The sequence below is a fragment of the Agelaius tricolor genome, unplaced genomic scaffold, assembly GCF_023055355.1.
Source record: "Agelaius tricolor isolate 1412-34295 unplaced genomic scaffold, bAgeTri1.0.p SCAF_16, whole genome shotgun sequence".
NCBI lineage: Eukaryota > Metazoa > Chordata > Aves > Passeriformes > Icteridae > Agelaius > Agelaius tricolor.
Genome location: NW_027269276.1, coordinates 15,264,508 through 15,285,336, shown reverse-complemented (window position 1 = coordinate 15,285,336; position 20,829 = coordinate 15,264,508). Strand labels below are relative to the sequence as shown.

Genomic DNA, 20,829 nt, shown 5'->3' with positions numbered 1-20,829 from the left:
CTTCTGGTGTGTCTTCTGATACTCCTTCATCCTAAGGAGTTTAAATCTGAGTGCTTTTTTTAATATAATAATATCTTCATATATCAAGACGTTATCTATCTTGTCTTTAATAGAAGAGAGGAATTCTTTTTTTTCAAAATGAATAATGGGAGTAAGTTTTTAGCTTTTTGTCTGATGGATGCTTGGGAGAAAGTACAGAGGTACATATGTTTTGTTATATCCTTGTTAAATGCTTTATTGAAGTTCAGGGTTTTAGTACTCATTATACTCATAGGACGAAACATGCTGATACACGTAACAGTAGAAGAAATAGGTGATGAATGAAAAATGCTTGATGCTGTAAGCATGACGCAAGGCAAAGATCCAAAATTAACTGATTTTGTTTAACTGGTGTTATTTTTGTTTCACTGTCGTGTTTTTCTCTTCAGTATTCCTTGATCTGAAGCAAAGGGATAGAGCTCTGAACATTTGCAGTTCATCTTATTTACCATCCACACTGCAATGCCTTGTGGTCACCGTTTGAGATGAACACATAACAGAAAATCAAATTACATCAGTGGAGTAGCTTTTTCATATCTGTATTGAGTATGTGGCTGCTGCAATGGAGCTTGGCATGGACTTAGTCATCAGCTGGGCCTTGAGTGGCTGAGGTGAAAATTGCCTTGCCCTGACTGCTCTTGGGATGAAAGCCTGGGAGTTTTGCAGGGACTCAGTGCACAGGAGCTGGGAAGTACTGGTGAATATGGTAGCAGCTCCAAGGAGAACTCAATGGCAGCAATTAAAGCTCAGTCTTAAGGTCATCTGCTTTTGTTTGTAAGGACTCACTCTTTGCATGCAACCTTGTGTGTCATAAATATAAACTAGAGCTCAGACATTCTCTTGGCAGCCCCAGCTGCCAGTTTCAGCGGTGTCAGTGGGAAATTCTTCAAAGTACGTTTCTACTTGAAATTTCTTATTAATTTTGCTGCAGAAATCTTGCTTGTTGTACAGTTTTCTGTTAGTAATACCAAGCTGAATGATACCAACACGTGCCTTCACGCTTTCATCAGACCACACAAGTTTAGAAATTAAAAGTTCAAAAGTAAGTTGTGGGCAAACATAGTTCTTCCAAGAATCCATCTTGCAAAGACAAAGTGGATAAAATATGGGTTAAGCTAGGCAAGAGTAATGCATTATCAAGGAAGGTGTCTGCAAGTGGAGTCCATGGGGGATATAGTCATCAGGACTGATTACATATGTACATGTTCAAAGCCAAAAATGCTTTTTTTCAGTCTTGCCTCCATTGAAGCCAGTTGTCAGACTTGCTTGAAACTACTTTACATCACAGCTAATTTAAAACCTGTTGCATCAAGCAAGATTTCATCTGAAAAATACCAGTGCTTCAAGTTGCCTTATCATGTTTCTTCCTTGTTCAGTTTGGAAATTTTTTTCATTCACAGTTACAACTAGATGTGTCCTGATAAAATAGGTTTTCAGTGTTCACTGAGTTCTGTTTAATTTGCTTATTACCTCCAAAAACAAATGTCAGAATTCTGATTCAGATGTGTGTACGCTGGGATTTAGTTGGCTACAGTGAAACAATATAACAACAGTTTTCTAATTTAACAGTAGGCCCGAACTTACAGATCCTGTAAAAGCCTAGTTCATATCAGCTTCATTAAAGGTGGAATTCAGCCTACTGCTGAGGGCTGGCATAAAGCCAATCTATGATTAACTCTCCTTAAGTCCTAAAATATGCACTGCTTTTGTTTCTGGACTATGGTAAATTTTACATGGAGAATTTAACACCTCTAAGAATTGGGCCCCAAAGGCTGTAGTAATTGCGAAGAAGAAAAAAAATCTGAAATGTTCTATTGCACAGCACAAAAGAGTACTTCTTAATGAACTAGAATTTGTTTTCATAGTCAAGAATTTTTCTTCATCTTCTGTCAAACAAATCTTGGATTTCATTGTTTACAAATTTTGTCTCAAGACAGTACCTACTTATAAAATACTTCATTAAGCCTTCATTTCATTGTAATTCTGTTGTTCTGGAGCACATGAAGAAATTTTTTGAAGACGTGGGGAAAGCTACTTTGGGTGCATTAATAATCAGGTTTATATTGACTGGATATATGTGTATGTGTTTGCAACTAAGTGGATGTGTTAATTTGAAATTTGGCACTTTCATCTGTTGAGACAGCTGGGTAAGTTCAGCAGCAGTAGCAGAGTATGATGGTGACACGTGGAGCTCTGCCATGCAGGCAGGGACATTGCTGTTGTGCAGTGGTGACCGTCCAGGGGTTTGTACAGCCTGGTTTTGGTGGCACTTACACTGTGCCTTCAGTAAAACAGTGTCTGTCAGCTCAACAGCTGGGTTACCCAGTTTTCCCAGGTACAACTGCCAGCCATGTCATCAGGGGAGACTGAGCTGCGATTGTTTCCATGAGTAGAAAAACAAAGGAATGTGAGGAAACTCTGCCAAAACATGGTTTATTTCTGTGTAATTCCCCGAGTTCCCCTCTTTCAGTCATACGTTGATGTTTTGATGAAAATTCAAACTAAAAACCCTGAATTACATTTTAATTAAGAGAGGTGAAGGAGAGAAGTCTGCAAAAAGGAGTGTGAGCAGCCTGGACTGAGATGGCAGCAGGGTATTTCCTAAATGTGTGCAGATTCATAAAACATGTTTTCTAGAGAGGTGTGATGTATGCACCAGAAAGGGGCTTCCTATGAGGAAGAAAATGCCTCCAGCTCTGCCTCAGTCCCTGGGCACAGATGGACAAATGCCATTACTCTGACTGGTTGGACAAATGCCATTTCTCTGACTGGTTGGACAAGCCGTGGTTCAGTGGGCAGGAAACAAAGCCCAGCCCCGACCCTTTGTGGCGCGGTGAGCTGTGATCGCAGCGCTCGGGGGCTGAGCAGTCACCAGCTGCTCTGCTCCTGGGCAGGGAGGCACAGTGGTTATGCTGCTCCTTCTCAGAGCACAGAGCTTCCTGCTGTTTGCAGTCAGAATGGAATATTGCTCTGCCAGCCAAAGGGAGGCCATCCTCTGTGATGTGCAGGCTGTCTCTTCTGGAAGCTCTCTGCGCTGCTTTGCTCAGACAAGAAGTTGACTTTCAAAATGTGAAGTGGTAGAGACTGAGTTTCATAAGTCAAACAATATAGTTTAAAAACCCGTTTAAAGAGTTTTTCCTTTCTGAAGGCACCTTAAATTTGCAGCAATAATTGTGTTAAACGTGCATGTAGCTGCAGTTTGGATTGTCTGTTCCAGCTAATAAACATTTTACACTCCTGAGTTTTTCCCAGCTTAGTGAGTAAACATATAGTCTTAGCTGACTGCAAAGAGATTAGTTTACTTCAGTGGGCTTAATCTATGACATAGACTAATCTTGGTGTGATCCTATTACTGCAAGGTCAGCTGGGATTGTAGTGTTTGATTGTCTTGCTTTGCTCATTTGATTCCAGCGTTTGTGGTTTGGAGCAGTTTTTGTCTTTGTTGGTATCTCTGAGACCTGTAGTCAAGAGAGAGCTGACTCATGTGATCCCAGCTTTGAAAAGGTTAGGAGATTGTGAAGGAGGGAAAAGGGAGAGGTCCTTTTCTCATGGTGTATCCCCTCAGCAGCATTACCTTTTGAAATTGAAGTCGCAGCAAAGGAAATCCACAATCGTTTGTCAGATCTCTGGAGATCTGTGTGGCAGGGGTTGGTCATCTGGAAGGTACTGCTGTGATAAATGTTCCTAGCAGAAATGGACAGCCTGCCACTGATGGAGCTGGTAAAGGTGGGAATTCTAAAATTGTCCCTGGACCAACATCTGGCTAATGGGTCTGACACAGGAAACTTCCCTTTGCCTCTCAGCATGACAGGCTTGTGGCTCTCAGGTCTGGGTGTTGCTGGTAGAGGATTGATCTGTAGCTGCCCAGAAGCTGTTTGTTTCCAGTAATTAACTTGTAATTAACTTGGCACATCTCACCACTGAGCATGAAGTGCAGCTGATGTCATGATCAACAGATAAGAGGGATGAGGTGCTCCTGACAGGCTGTGAGTGAGAGTACGTGGTGGTGTCTTTCTCTGGCATAAGCACTACAGCAGCTCCTCTTGGCAATCCCAAGGAAATCAGTGAAAACTTTAAGGGGTTTCCCCCTTCTTCTACACAGACTGGGGACAAAAAGCACAGTTGCTTTTTTATCTAATGCTTCATAGGCAAATGGGAGCAATGGATTTTTCTCCTAATTGGTGTTATCAAATCTCCTCCAATTTAATTAGGTTTCACCACTTTAGTGCACCTGTCTTAACAAATATCAGTCAACAGAAGGTAAAACACTACAGTCAGAAAACATCCAGCATAATGGCAAAAGTCACTGGAGTGTCACAGGACTCAGTGAGTTATGCAAAGACACTAAACAGGGACCAGCAACACACTGACAGGTGCTAAGCTCTGTCAGACAGGACTGCCTAGAACATGCTGATTCACTGCTTGCTGAGCTGTGCTAGAGCTGTTTCTGGACTGCATCATGGGTAAATTTAACTGAAATAAAGAAACCTCTAAGTGGTAGAGTTATAATGCAGAGAAGGGGGATCATAGTATTACATTTGTATTTCTCCTCCCTTTTCTTTTTGCTGGTGATGAACTCTGAAATGAGATGTTAGGGTTTTGTAGCCATCCCTTTTAAATTAGCATCCTTCAGAGTTAAAACATCTTGCAAAATTTTGAACCCATTACCATAAAGAACTGTGGGCTTGTCAGCTGAGAATGTTCTTTAAAAATGTAGGGATTTTTTGCTGAAGCACTTTGCAATCCATAATCATGCTTGTATCTGTCAAAGAACTCCAACTGACTCTACATAGATACTGGAATTCTGTGTCTTTGCATAAATTTATATGATTGCCTCTTTTATTCAGATAGAGAAACCAAGATATTCAAGATACGGGGTGACTTGCATGTGGTCCCATTGAAAATCAGGGACAGGAAGAGAATATCTGATTCTCAGTCCCTTACTTTACATTGAAACTTGTTCTATATCTTACCTTTACAGTTGTCTTGCAGCTAACTTATCCCTTATACTGTCTTGTTGTTCTTCTGGCACAAAAATGTATTCATATGCACATGTCTAGGTCTTCTCTAGGTTTCAGTTACCATTACTGCTAACTGGTCCAAATTTACTTTGTGTATTTTATTTACTTTTTTCATTTTAAAAACATTTTTTACAGTCAGAGAGCCAGCATCATGGTGTACAATACCAGTACATCAGGGTTTAGGAAAGGTCACTGGCCGATTAAATTCCTTTTCATACAGAGAGGTTTTTATACATCTTCTGGACAATTAATTGCGTGTAAAGATGAACATATTGACGTTTCCCACATGCCAATGTGACAAATATGGTTGTATTTCTGGAGGGAGGATGGAGAATAGTCCATGAGAAATCCTGTGCATTCCCAAGGAAACCGGCGCTGCAAAGCGCACCAGGTGGCGCTGGTGGCAGCCCAAAGGCGGCGAGCGGGCCGGGCCGGGTTTGAGGGGGGCGGGCCGGGCCGGGCTTGAGGGGAGCGGGACGGGCCGGACCGGGTTTGAGGGGAGCGGGACGGGCGGGGCGGGGTTTGAGGGGAGCGGGACGGGCGGGGCGGGGCTTGAGGGGAGCGGGACGGGACGGGGCGGGGCTTGAGGGAAGCGGGACGGGACGGGGCGGGGCTTGAGGGAAGCGGGACGGGACGGGCGGGGCTTGAGGGGAGCGGGACGGGACGGGCCGGGTTTGAGGGGAGCGGGACATGGGACGGGTCGGGATTTGGGGATGGGAGCTCTTCACCCCAGGGATCCCATCCGGTTCGAAGCATTTCCCATGGATCCCACACGGTGGATGCAGGACTGGGCATTCTGTGCTTGGAGCTTTGCAGCCGAACCCCGCGCTATGAATTAGAGAATTGAAACATTGCCGAAGCATCTCAGGGAAGTCTGTCCTTCCCAGTTTTCAGAATTGATGCAATTCAGTTATTTCATTGTAAGAACCAATTGCTTCTTCTACCTCGGGAATGATGAAGCACCGTAGGAAGCCTTGTTCCATCATTTATTATGTTGAATATTAGCAGAGTTTTCAGCACATTGCTCCTCAGACATTCCTTGGTTACCCAAGCAGGGAGCAAGTTTTTTGTCACTAGTTGCAGATACTGGCTTGTGGTGGGAAGCAGAAATAAGCAACTTCCAGAACTACAACCTCATTCTTTCAGTTCTCAGACCAGTGGAGTTTTGTGGGGCAGTTCAAGGTTTCCATGCTTACTTGTCATTAAATTACTCATTTTGCTTATGCTCTAGCTTTTCAGTTCTCTCTTTCCTTCACTACCCTTTCAAGTCCTCTGTCATCAGCTAAGTAAGAAACATTCTTTCTTGCAGCCTGTAGTTGCTCATAGGTATTGAAATGTTCTGGATTTATTTAACTAGCTTTGTTTGAGTCATGGTAATGCATTGACACAAGTGGTGTATTAAATACTGAAACAGTGATTTTACTCAAATCAAATGAAAACAAAACCTTGTATAATTCTTCTGAGATCCTGTCCTCATTGAAATCTATGTCAAAACCCCACTTACTTTTACTATTGTGAGGCTGAAGCTGATTTCTGCCTGTGTTTATGCAGTATACATTAAAGTCACCCAGCCTGAATCCCATCTTCAGTGGGGGGCCACCATCACTGACAGTGGTTCTAGCTCTGAAATCAGTCTGGTTTGCATTTTGGGTCTAGGTTTAGACCCTGCTCATAGCCAGGAGGCCCCCAGCATCTTTCCAGTCTGCCCAGCCCAACAAACTCTTGGTGCTCCCCTCTAGCTGCAGTTTGTGGTTCCAATAACAGAGTTAGCATTCTGTTTTTCTTACAGAGCAAAAGTAACTGTACAGATGTACAGACAGTTTCAGACTCTTTTAGACATAGGAAAAAACATTCCAAACCATATATAATAGGAAATAGTTAAAGGCATTTTATTTATGACATCTAATTGTTTGGATAGGAACAGAGTGCTTGGAAAATAATGAAAATATAGGGAAAATGAAGAAAAAGTCTTGACCTGATTATCCAGACAGACTGATCATGGTCCTGTGGGGTGAATAGCCTGTCAGTACTTTTTATCATTTGTCAGTCTAGGCTAGCAGGTGTTTGACTTTAGGACAAAGAGGTGCCTTGTCACATAGACAAGTCTGAGACCAGTGAGAAGTCATTTCTCAGGCTGATGATGCACAGGAAATAGAACAAGATTCAGCAAAGCTGGTTTGTAAAATAGTCACATGAAGTGCAGTGTAATCCTTTCTGTTGTCTATTTTTTTTATTACTACGACTATGGGGACTGAAAGAGTTATGGTTTTCTATCTAAAAGGAAAGTCACTTCTGAGTGTGCTGAGACTGAACACCATTGTAATTTATTTGTTATTATCCTTAAAGTAGAAGTGAAATCGTAGAATGTTTTTAGAGGCTTAGCTTTGTATCCAGAGTAACAATTTGCTTTTTCTGTTTTAGTGTACCTAAACCAGATATGAAGCTCAGTCTCCACACAATCTTTTCTTATTATTATATTCATAGTCCTATTTTTTAGGATTCAGGTTTTACCTCCCCCATATTTCAAAGAACAACAAGTCAACAAATCAATTTTCTTTGGAAGACCTATCCATTTGCAGAGTCCTAGGATGAGAGAAGGGCCTGATTTTTCAGATTGTCCCAAGTGATTCTAAATATGCCACCAGCTCTTTTAGCTTGGTTGGAAGGGGAATGTGATCCCATAGTGAAGGAATCCAGTGTCCTGGTTTCAGCTCTGCCTCTCTGAGAGCAGCAGGAAGCTGTCACTAGCTCTCTAATTCCAGTAGGAGGAAATTTGCATGCAAAGTAAATTATTGTACATGGGGACATGGCATATAATACCCCTGAGACCTGAGTTTTCAGAAATACCATTGACCATGGGCTAGATCCCCATAAATACCAAGATTGATTTAGGTAGTCTTCTATTCTGGATAAGGGTCTTTATCTGCTTCAGTTCTTGGAAAGTCACTTGAGACAACAGGAATCTGAATTGAAGAAAAGTGGCAACTTCCATTTGCTATTATAGGAGCTGTTGCTTTTTCAGCATTTTTCAGAATTAGGTCAGGAATTGTCTGAGCTTAAGTAATCAAAATTACTGAGTGTCTTATCAATATTGGAGCCTGTAACCAATGATACTGTTCCTTATCTGTAGAATTATGCTGAAATTCTGTTATTAGTGTGGGTAATATTTATAGGAAGAAAAAGAGAGAGCACAAGCAGAAAATTATATTGATGTGTGAAGTATGGGTCTGTTATCCTTTCTCAGGAAGGTGTTATTTAACATCTCCTTGATATGTGGTGCATACCCCCTACTCCCAGTACCTGAGCAATTAATGGATGAGGAATTGTGCAGCCCAGACAAGCTGGGAGCTGTGATTGGTTTTCTCCTGGAAATCAACCCTGCCATCAGACTGTGTGTGAGGAGGAGCAAACCAGAACCAGCCAAAAGGAAAGAAGGTGTTCATCACATCTGGAGGTTCGTGCTTTGTCCATCACACAGATCTTAGCCACTCCCTTATTTGTCAGAGAGGAGAGTGCTTCCTTGCTTCCCAAGGGTGCTGAAGTTCAGGTTTTTCATGTTCAAGTCACTTGAATGTTAAGAGGGACAGTGCTGCAGAAATAGCTACCACGTTCTAGTGTAATTTAAGTGTAATACACTGCCTGTTATGGGCAGGGACAGATGAATGCACATAACATTTTGTGCTATCCTTGGTCATCATTTTTTTGTATTGCTATTTTTTTTTTCATCCCAGGTAGTTTCAAACCAGGGACAGAAACCAAGTGACTCAGTTTTATTAATCTGAGATGATGTCCCTGCTAATAGTAGCCAGAGCTTCTTATGATACTGTTTGAAAACACAGGAATGTCAAAAGTGCAGTGCTGAACAAATTTTCCTGTAAAAAATTTTCCTGAGGTCTTAATTTCCATTTCTAATGTAACACCAGCTGACTGAGATGGAAGCTGATCGTGCTTTAAATTGCTGTGTGCTGCCTGTACAAGTCTTTAATGTACTCAGAAAGGGGAAAGGAGCCACAGAACTCCAAGAGAAGAGCTCACGGTGGTGTTCTGTGGTCAAATGAAGCCCATCCAAGCACAGTTGCTCAAATGTTAGTACCAGTGATCATGCAGCCACATGGAAAATGGTTAAACAGCTGGCACCTAGCCCTGTGTCTGCAAGAAGTGTTCAGCTGCCTCAGCCTGCTGTTCAGTGAGCTTCTGCCTGCTGTAAAACTGTTCTTCTCATGTCTCCGAGGATGCTGCAATAAAGCAGGACCTAAGGAACACCCTCTATCACAAATTCCGACTCTAAAGTTCTCTGTGCTTCAATTCAGCACATTCTAAACTGCTAAGATGAACAAGTTTTTTGGTTTTAATTTTCAGTTTGAATATGCCTTTGTATGTACAATGTGAGAAAGAACAGGCCAACATAGAGTAACATCTCTGATACCCTGGACAATGGGCTAGAGTGCACCTATAGGAAATTTGCAGCTGCACCAAGGGGAACCCAGCTGGAGGCTGTTTCTCCAACGAGCTGGAGGAGTCAACCAACACAAACTTAAAAAAGTTTACTGAGGCAAATGCAAAACTGTAGCCACATTTCTCTTCACAGAGAAAAGCAAGGCATGACTTCCCAAGAATATTTCTGAGATTCACATTCTCTGAACCTCAGAGAAAGAAAAAACAATTCTTGTCTCATTTACTGCTCCTGTGTTGTTCACAAGTGGAATGCATTGTGGAGGATTGTTTACCTGAAGGGAATTGATAATTGGATTCTGGTGTGAGTGCTTTGATTCACTGACCCGTTGGATCCAGGTGTGTGTGTCAGGATTCTTGGCTGGCAGTCACAAGGGGCTGGGCAGTGGAGTGCTTGGCAGATTCAGTTTAGATGTAATGGAATGGAATAGAGTATAGAATAATATAGTATAGTAAAGTAATTAATTAGCCTTCTGATAAGATGGAGTCCTCCTCATCATTCCTCTCCTTCGTTGGGGCAAAAATATCTGTGTTAGCAGGACCTGGAATCCCAGTGAACAGCAAATTGAAGGTGAGTCAGCAGAGTGCCCTTGCAGTGCTGAAGGCTGTGTTAGTGAGAGGGAAGTGTTTGTCCCCTCTGATTGGCACTTATGAGTTTGCATCTGGAGTGCTGTCTTTATTTTGGGAGCCCCTTAGCACAGGATTTGCAAATATCTTTCTAGGAGCCCTTGGCATGGGGTTTCTTGTTCATATGATTAGTGCAGATTATTTCTCATATGTGAGAGTGCTCACAAGGGCACCAGTTTACAGGCCCACTGGCACAAACAGAGGTTGTTTATCTTTTCTGTCCACATCTCATGAACTGTTTTAATTTTTCTTTAAACTTGCTATTTTCCTTGCAAGAGAAAGAGAAGGGGCAGACAGTTGCTAAATAAGAAAGGCTCTAGAGTGGAGAAACAGACTGCTCAAGTAAAAGTACCACAAAGTGGCCCACAGTCTTCTTCTGATTTTAGGTGTAGAATTAACTACGTTGAACATCTTCCCTCTAGCTGTCAGCTGCCAGTGACTTGCTGAATTTTTGTGTGAACTGTTACATATTTAATCCAAATATGCTCTTGTCTAGGTTGCTGCAGCAGTGCTTTGAGGATATGTAGTTTACAGAAGAAGCCAACTCTTCACCCAGCAGTCCCCAGTGACCTCCAGAGGGCTCATTCTCATGGTAGGTAACCAGCACCCAGCAATATTCTGTCTGTACTTTGCTTCAGGGAGGCAAAATAAGAGTCAAGAACTGCTAAGTGTTTAATGGACCCTAGGCTGGTTTTTCAGTTAAACACAACTCTTGAAATTTTTATATTGTATCAATGTCAAAGGAAACCAAACCAATGTGCTTTTTAAAAGAAAACAGTTTTTTAGGACATCCCATTTTTAAAAAGTGCTTTAAGGTTGGGGTTTTTTTTAAATAATCCATTGCCTATGAAAGAAACTTGTGTTTAGTTTACTACTCATATTAAAAGCCAAGTGAAGGAAGGCCTAATTCTACATGTCTTGTGCATGTAGGTCTTTACAGAGGTCTAAGCCTATCTTACCTCTTCCTGTCAGTGTAAATAAAGTTCATTGGATTATGGACTGCTGCTTTCCATATTTAGTTTGACTACTAGGGTGAGTGGAAACATTTTAGCTGACATGATGGACTACAGATCAAAGCTTTAAATCTATTGCTTTTTGTTTTAAAATAGCATCAAACAATGTATTGTCATAGAATACAGCTCTATGAACAGCAAGAGCAATGTTGGTTTTTTTTCTATGGGCTGAAACAACTACAGTTGTCTCTAACCAAGCTTTTCAGTTTTAAAAACACATTGTGGTAGGGCCTTTGGGACATGGATCTGCTCATGACTGCAGATGTTAAATTCCCATCATGTGGTATCAATAAGATGTACTGCTTATGTGCACTTTGATATGGGTGCATCCTGCTTTTCCCAGAACACAGGCTGTCAAGGACCTTGATGGACTCTTGCAAATAGAATGTTGCTTGCACTCTGCTTGCTCCTTTATGGGAGTGGATGGTTTTATTCTTTTCATAGTCCAAGGTTGGCCAATTTGTTTTCATTACAGAACATGGAGGGTGATGGACAGGTGTGTCATTTCATGTCATTTATTGTTCCATTTCAGAACCAGTTAAGGGTCTTTCACTTCCATACTGTGCCAAATATTCATTTGTTGTCCAACAGTATCCTGTGGTTAGAGATTACTGTGCTTTCCTCCCTCTGTGCTGATTTAGCCCACGTGCTTACACAGATCTGATCCAGGCCACACAAACCATTGAATCAGCTCAACTGATGAAGCAGAAAACTCCAACATGAGACAGGCACCTTCAAAATAACATTTGTTTAAAGGGTTTCCTAATGTGAGACTACACTTCTAAAACCACAAGCTCTTTTGGAAAATCTATTCAACTTGTGCTTCTCAGTCACAGAGCTGTTGAAAGTGCCAGCATGGTGCATGTCTCTGTTTCCCAGTCTAGTGGAAATAGCCCACGAAGTGTTATATAAACACAGTGGGGGCAAGAACATCAGCTTAGTTGCCTGATTTTTCAGCTGGGGTTAGTAGTCAGCAGCTTCTGTTGCACTGATTGCTTTCATCTGGCTCTTGGATGCAAATGTCCCTTTGGTATTGATGACTTGTGAAAATCCAGAGTGGTCCTTAAAGGGCACCAAGAACAGTTACAGGGAGCTCAGACATCTTAGAATCACACATCCAAAGGGACTGAGTCAATTGAGTTAATTCCTTACTTGCATTCTGCACTGTGCTTTGAAGAATATATTTGTTTTCTACATTTCTGCTTTTTGAAGAGTATGTCCCTGGTTTTGTTCTTTGCTGACCAGAACAATAAATTTCATGCATCTCTGTGTATCAGTCTCTTCCACATTGTTTTGTTTTAGCTTTCCAGCACAGTTTTTTGTGCCTCCTGTAAGCAGCTGCACACAGGCACCTGTGCTGACTATACTGAGGCACAAAGGGATGAACCTAAAAAAAATAATAAAGAGAAAAGATGACTCTCTAACTGAATCCTGTAAATTAGTGATTCTGACTTGACCTCACAGTTACAAATCTGCCATCCCTGTATATTTTTCTGAAATGGATTTCTGTTTTCTCAGCATTCTCATCCATTTTCTTTTTCTAAGCCAGACTCTGTAACAAATTTCTGGCTGATGTCTTCTGGAGCCAACTAGATATTTCCTAGTCAATAATTACTTAGTTGTTCTTTTAGAGCACCTTGTGTCATCCTCATTTCTTGTTTGCCCTCTCCTAACTACCTCCTTTTGTTCTCACTGCACATTTTATGCAAAATAGTACAGAACAGATGCATTGAGATATTAGTGAAAATTCATGAATGTTATACACATGACATCTTATCTACCCTCATTCCCTAATTAGTTAGAATCTGACTGTTGATCTTATGGGCTGTCTGCTTTTAAAACCTTGTCACTCTCATCCTGGGGCCCGGTGTAGGCATCAGCAGTTATCCTTTAGGGCTCCACCAGGCCTCTAACCCATGGTCTGCTGAGGACCATCTGCTCTTTTCATGTGCCTTTCTACTGATACTAAAACAATTTCCATCTGACTGCCCTGTGCTTTCCACAAATAAAAACCTTTCGGGCTGCTGCTTCTAAAGTAGATTTACCTTCAATCACCATTTATTAAATCTCTGTCCATTAAAAACCATAGCTTGCAGAAGCTGTGTGCATTAAGCCTGATTATAGAGTCAGTAGAGAAGAGGGAGGGGGCCAGCAGTTGCTATCAGTGGATTGCCTTGTTTTTCTGCTTGGCTGGCTGCTGGTAGCACTTGTGACAGGGTCCATATCAAAACAGAAGTCTCATTATTTGGCTTTGATTTTGTTCTATGTATTTGTCTTACTTTTTATTTAAGCTGTAATTTAATGATTGTTGACTTCAGGAACAAACCTGCTCAGACTACGTGACTGAAATCAGGGTTTTCTTTGATGCTGGGGTGCTAGTTCCATTATGGAGGGGATTAAGAAAGGAAAGTTGACAGGTTCCTTACGGAGGATGAGTGGCTCCTTCAAACGCACTTCATTTAAAGGCTCAGCATCTGGATCACAGAGGGTAAGTCTGCAATTACCCAAATAGTGCAGCCAGAGGGAAACAGCTGGAGGCACTGTTTGGCCCTCTTACTTCTAGCAGCTGGTACTGTTATAAATGAGAACTATTCCCTTTGTGCTTGTTTAAGTCTCAGAGGTATCAGTTGGGTTCATTAAACTGGTTCTAGCAATTAATCTTATTCCTGTACTGGAGTTCTTTCACAAGCTCCTGTCTTAAGGATCTTTGGGTTAAATGTCACTGCACAGGGCTAGCCTGTAATTATTCCTGTCCATATCAAAATAATTTTGATGACTATTGATACTCAATGTTCATCACCAGTTTAGATGCAGTAAATGCAAAGACTGGTAGAATGTATAAAAGATTTTGATGTGATTCACTGAACTACAGATGACAGAGTCTATGAGCTAATTCTAATGTATGAGCTCACTGTTATCATAAGCTTGCAGGTAGTAAATTAATAGTAAGAATTCATTTCTTAACTGTTTTCGAGCTATTAAGAGAATTTAGGTACATATTTTGTTCACAGATTGATAGATTCTTTTTATAACAAGTACAGACTAACTTCAGCTCAGGATTACTTACATTCCAGCTCAACTGGCCTTTGTCAAACTGATTCCACTCAAATAATGAGAAATAGTTTTTGTCTACTCTTTGAACCCCTGCAGCCCTCTTACCTCTAATTTCTGCTGATTGCCATCACAGTGTTTGAGTCAGATTCTAACTAAAGGGGTGAAAGGAAGTTTGAAGGAATACAAACTGAGAGAAAAATGCCACACAGGCAACTAAGTATGTATTAAAATGTTTCCTTCTCTAAGAAGATTGTTCTGTACTATGTGCAATATTGGTCATAGTCATCTGTGATTGCAAGAGAGGATATGTCTGTGGTTGGGGACTTCTTCAGCAGAGACTGATGGTTGTGGACCATTACCAGGGGAATTCCAAGCACCATCTCAGTATAAAGTAATTTACAGATTTACAGTGATGGTTTTTATGTACTGATTGTGGACCCTAGCCCTTCTCCCTGCTAGAGATTGTCAGGCTGCATGTAATACCTGTATTACAGGCCCAATTACAGAAAATGAGTTCTAGATGGGAAAAAAAACCACTTCAGCTGTAATTTCCTTGGCATCAGGGCCGAGCCCAAACATTTGGAAGCAGAACAGAAGGTGTTTGCAGCAGGTTCATTTTTTCCTCCTTTGATGGATGTAAGGCAAAGTGGCAAAATGAAATGTCAGCAACACTTAGCAAGTGTTACTTTGGGTAACTTTGCCCATTGCTTGCACAGTTTCCTCCTGGTGCCTCATGACAAACCAGGCTGTCCTTCAAGAATCTTGAGTTTCATGAAGAAGTGTGCATTGCTTGCTTTGTCCCCCAGATGACTCCCAGCTTCCTAGGCTGGTAGTATTAACTTTATTTATTGAGTAATACCAAGAAATAATGGTAAAGGAAGTTAAAAAATATTTCCCTTTTAAAATGTCCCCAAGCCTGCTTCGATACTGCAAAGCATGTAGCATTTCTCTTCTTGAAAGGAATAAAGTCAGAGTAAAATACTCAGGCAAAAACTGCTTGATTTTGTCCCACTATTCCCATGGGAAAGACTAGGAAAGTGAAGGTAGAAGGAACACAGTTCAGATTTTAATTTTCTTGACTTCTTATTTTAAGAAAATGTTGTCTTTCAAAAGCTGAAAATTCCTTTTGTGGCTTGCTTATTTTAATCTTCCTAATTCTTTTGGTGTTTATTTTCTTTAATGTTCATCTCAGGAACAGAAACTTTACGTTTTGTGAAAAAAGGTATTAGAGTTGAGTAAAAAAATAGATTTTTATGCTTATTTAATAGGCTGTGAGTGTTACTTCTACCAGAAATTATGTGGGTTGGCTCTCTGATGTCAGTAGCATGCTGTTGTCATGCAGGCAGGTGAAGTGCTCATCTCTGGGAGTCAGGACATCTCCAGGGAGGAAACTGGGCACTGTTGTGCTTGAGAGTGATTGTATTGAACATTCATTTTTGTGAATGATACCCCTGAAAAGGGGAATTGAAACTGGTGTTGAATGTGAGTGCCTTGTAGGGGTGTAGTGCTTTGGGATACATCTGGAAAAGCTGTGCAGGAAATGGTTAATGCCATGTGATTGAGGTTTATAATGAATATTTCACCTGCTACTCTAATTTTTTTTCCCTTTTGCCACTCTCACTCTTGCTTTTTTTCTGAGGAATGTGTAACAGTGTGTGGTCCTGGCCCATGATTTTAACTTCCAGCTTTTACTGCAGTAGTTCTGGATACCAAGACTTCCAAAAATGTATCCTGCTTAGCTCTTTACTCTGCTTAGCTTTCCTGTGTAGTCCCCTGATTTTGACAACAGTGCTGTAGAGGAAGATAGAATTTTATTTCCTGGGCAGTTTTACAAAACCAGCTGTTGCTACTTGCTGTGCAATTAAAGGCATAGTTCTCTACCTCAACAGAGAATGCCCTAAATGACATCTGAAACCCATGATACTTAAGAAAGGAGTATCCTTGTGTGTCTGTGTTTTGATTTTTGTCTTGTAAACATCTCAGTTTATTAGCCAAAGAAGCAGCTTATCTGGGTGCACATCACTGCTCTGTCTTTCCCACTAATGGGAATTACTTCAAATTACTTTTCTGGTACTAAACAATGCTTTCATCTCTGCTTGCTATCTCCACTGACTTTATCTAAATTTCTTTAAGATATACATACTATGACTCATTGTTCCTCTGAAGAGAAAACCATTTTATTGAAACAGCTTTACTCTGCACTTATTTCTCTTTGCCTATAATTCTTCTGTGCTTGTAAATTCTCTGTGATTATCTGTATAAGGGTATATTCAGTACAAGCCTTCCAGATGCTCAGATTTAAGCTTTTATAGAGCCACTAATGTATTTTATCACTGTCTCCTTCCTGGCTATCAAATGTAGTACAAGAAATGCCTAACAAAAAACTTAAAGAATATTTTATCTAAAAGCAATAGAAAACTTTAAAAATCTCAACAGCACCACTATAGAAAGTATAATGGATCTCTGTAATATCTTTAAGGAAGTGCAGCATTACCCAGTGGTTTATTGGAAAAACTTCCATGGATTACAAAGAGAAGTTATTATTAGATCTTCAGACTAAGGCTTGTGCTATGTTTTGTAAATGACCAGACAAACCAGTGATGAATACATTCACTTTCAGATCAGAGAGAATGTAGCTTCTTGGCAGAAAACCAATTTTGTCTCCTCTTTAAGTCACTGTTTTGATCTGTCTTACCATTTGCTAATGAAGCTTGAAAATTGGTGTGAAATCCCTTGAAGTGAGTTGCAGTTGTTAATATCAAATTGCATGTTTCGTGTGCTTTCTTACCATAATATTAAACTTCAAATAGGAAGAAAAAGACTAACAGGATGAATTCACTTTCTGCTCCTAAACTATTAGTCAGGCAGCTGTGATTCCTTCCAGCTGCATGCCTTTTGATGGTTTAGGTTTAGCATGGTCATAGGTATACTTGGAAGTTTTGTGCAGTTAGTGAATATTGCAGTTATGGTTAAAGAGATCCTTTGGTAACAGTGAAATAATTTTCATACTCATTCCTTTTGAGAGTTTCAAGTTTTTCCCCCCAAATTTCTGCTGTGATTAAGACGTGCCAATATTTCAGTCAATGGCCCAAGAGATAAAGGTGCTGTATTTTTTACATTTTGTGCAATCAGTTGAGTGATGGAAATGAGAAAATAACTGGGACGTAATAAAATTCATTTCTGAGTACGTCAGTGTTAATGTTCCAAAAAAATAACAGGGCAATAATTAAACTGTTATCACAGGTAGACTTTCATGGCCATAAGGGGAAATGGAAGCATCTCATGTCTGAAGAACAGGCCAGCAGGTTATCAGTTGCCCCTTTTCAAGTGAACAAAGACTGTAGTTAGCAACCTGTGCAAGGTCCTGAGCAACACAGCCTGTGCTCCTCTCTGTAAAGGTAGAAGGAAATGTCAGATTGGAATAATTTCTATCAGAGTAGCTGTTGTCTTATAAGAAACTGAAATATGTTATAGTTGGATGTATAATCTTCTCCAGTTTGACAAATCTTTTCTACAGAGAGCATTCTGCAGGCTCTGTCATTTCCCTGCCTTGGATCAACACCGAGGTGCTTTAGTGTTGATTGGATATTGCAGTGTCCTTCACAGCCTGGATAAGAGCATTGTGAAAAACATCTGAACAGAGTATGTGTTAGACAGCACCAGCTCATCTGAATAGGCATTGGAAATAATTCCTTTAACCCCCTAAGCAGGATGTAAAAGTGGCCAAGCGAGTTAAAAGGCTTTTATTTTGCTGTGACACACCCTCCACAGGAAGAATATCAGTGTAGGAGAGGATTTGTCCAATTTGAGATGTAGAACCAAAAGGTTCTCCTTGGCACATCTGTGACCTTTTCCTTGACATCCTGTTCTTTTCAAGACAGACACTGCAGGGTATGGCTCTTAGGAATCCCTCTGTTGTCAGGAATTGTTCCTAAGGACTCAAGTCTCCATTCTGCAGGAATGACTCATCCAGCATAGTCAGGCACGCAGCATTGCAGCAAACCCTGTCCCTACAAGTCAGTGCATTGCAGACATCCAACAGAAGCAGCTGGTGTGTGCATTCAGTGAGTAATATCTGGTCTGTAGCACAAAGGAAAGGTTGCCACAAAGGCATGGAAGCTTGCTGCTCAAAACAGGATAGAAGCCTGGAATCAGTGGCAAGACCTCTTGCACTATGTCACTGTTAAAACCTCATGTGGCTCTAGCCAAGGTGCTGCCCACACACAGCTGCTGTGTCATGGTGGCTTTCAGCAAGGTGAATGCCATGAGTTTTGTGGGAGCTTTTTTACTTTAAGCCCAAATGTTTGGCAAATTCTTAAAACTGCTGGTAGCTGTTACAAGGAGCATCTCATACAACATCTGTGTGTCTGGGCAAATACTGCATAACCCCCAGAGTTTACAGCCAGTGCAGCCTGTCCCCCAGCTGGACATGTAGGTGACATGACTTCTGGACAGGGCTCATGGCATGGCCTGAGTGTCAGAGTCACCTTGTGAGTTATGGGATGTTTTTTACTTTTCAGCAATATGCTGCTCTTCTGTTCAGCAGATTATATTCACTTCTGGCAACTGTGGGACTTGCATGCATTTGTGTCTTTTGCAACTCTGCTTTGCTGCCAGTTTCCCAACATGAATTCCACCTAGTCTCACACAAAAAATCTGCCATGGTTGCCTTGTTCATGCTGCCCCTCTTGCTGGTTCTTGCTTACAGCATCTGTTCAGTGGCAGACTCAAATAAGCCTAATGCAGCTCTGAATAGAGAACAGAAAGCCTTGAGCAGTTTTTACTTAAAGTGTGGTTTTGTTGAAGAAATCTGTCAAGAGTGGATACTTACTACAAACTGAAAAAAATGCTTATGAGTACTGAAAGTCTCTGACTTTCAAACACAGAGAACAACAAATGCTTGAGTGCTTCTGAGGTGGATCATTTTACAGTAGCAGGAGATGCAGAATGTCAGTGTAAGAGGCCTAGAAAACACATGTGTGGATAAAAAAAGGATAAAACAATTTTTCTGGAAATTGAGGATTAGTTCATGTTTCATGCAGCAGTAGTAGGTTAGTTGACCTTGCAATGAGGGATGTGGATTGGGATGCTTACTGCTTTCCAGTCCTAAGTTTAAAGAATCAGCCACTGCCTTAGAGAGCAAAAACTTTCTAATGCTTTTTCATTTCAGACTCTGCATTACTAGAATGTAATTCTAGTAATGACTTCTGCAAGTGATTGAGATTCTTTTCATCTAAAGAATTAAAAATGAAATTAAAAACATGGGCAGCAGAGTAAAGCAAGACTCAACATTGAAAAGGGGGTGTTTCATGAGCAATGTGGTGGATTGTGTCAGCAGTTGAACTTCACTGTTTTGTTGCTACTTGGTGAAATTGGGCATCTCCCTTTTCCTTTGGTTTTTTAATGTGTCTTGTCCACAGAAATAGTTTTCTGTTGTATGTGGGTCCCAATCTCTAGTGCAACTTCTATTATCTACTTTAATGGAAAAGTTAGACAAGCTATAGCTGGTTAAAACTGATTAATGTTCCTCTGATCATATACCCCCCTGCTTCAAGCCTCTTTCTAAATAAAAAGTAAGCCATGAGATAACCTGCTTAAGGGCTTACATTTGGGCCCCAGTTTTACCTCCTAGTATGTATGGTATTTTTTGTGTTGTCAGTACTTTTTTCTGCCCCGTGCTTTTGCCAGCTGTTAGCAGGCAAATTATTGCTATTGAGCAGCAGAAGTGTCATTGCAGGGTTAGCACTTAATCCAGTTTAGAGATGGGAGAAGTCTTGTAGGCAGGCATTAGCAGGGTGGAATCAGAAGGCCAGCTGGTCTTGGAAAGTGTCATGAAGCTGAGAGGAAACAGCAACATTTGAATGTATTTACTTGTGAGGAGTGGGAAAGGCCTGGAAAGCAATGTTACATAACCTACAGCTGGCTCATCAGCCGAGGGCAAGGAGGGTGGAGAGGATTAAGGACAGGTAGCAGGGGCTGTGAAAGGCAGCTGTGCATGCCAGACTGCCCAGGCTGGGGCGGCAGCAGCTGGGGCAGATCAGCTGGGCCAGGCAGAACATGGGCAGTGAGAAAAGGGAGCCTCTGCAGGACTGAACAAGCTGGGGAGGCTGACAGGGCAGTGGTTGCTGAGCAGACTCTGAGGGAATTGCAGGGGAGAGTGGGAGAGCAGTGACTCAGCCCAGCCCAGACTAAAGAGCTGCTTCCTCACCTTTTAGGCTGTGCTAGAAAACCACCACACATTCACTCTGGAGCATCAATCTGATGTCAAATGAGTAAAAAACCAGAGATACCCTGATGATTAATTGGGACATAATTAGAGAAGAGTCTTGCATTTAAGAAAATTAGGAGACTGCAGGTATAGAGAATATTGATTTTTTTTTTTCTGTAACTATGACAACTGATTTCCTTAGTGCAGCTGGTAGTATCTTATCTGAAACTCAAGAAACTGATTAGAAGCTTATTTTTCATGCTTATCTCATAATCTTTAATGGATAATGCTGGCCTTTTCTGCCAGTAATTTTACTTTTTTGGAGGAATGTGATGCTTTTTGTGATTTTAATAGCATTCCATCAACATGTGATCTAACAGGAATTTCTCTGGAGTGTGCAAATGCAGTCACCTTT

General features: G+C 41.1%; 1 protein-coding gene across 4 annotated transcripts in view; it reads left to right on the top strand.

Annotated features, from left to right (window-relative positions):
- The first annotated feature begins 5,759 nt into the window (after nucleotides 1-5,759).
- Nucleotides 5,760-20,829, top strand: part of TRPM1 (transient receptor potential cation channel subfamily M member 1) — a 77,823-nt gene continuing 62,753 nt past the window's right edge. For 3 of the 4 annotated variants that reach the window (XM_071441724.1, XM_071441721.1, XM_071441723.1), the window contains exons 1-3: nucleotides 5,760-5,980; nucleotides 8,305-8,514; nucleotides 10,636-10,731. In XM_071441724.1, coding sequence (XP_071297825.1) covers nucleotides 10,729-10,731 — 3 coding nt within the window. In that variant the 5' untranslated portion in view covers nucleotides 5,760-5,980; nucleotides 8,305-8,514; nucleotides 10,636-10,728. Of the gene's footprint in view, nucleotides 5,981-7,993; nucleotides 8,515-10,635; nucleotides 10,732-20,829 lie in introns of those variants that run through there. The other variant, XM_071441720.1, reaches the window with a different exon arrangement.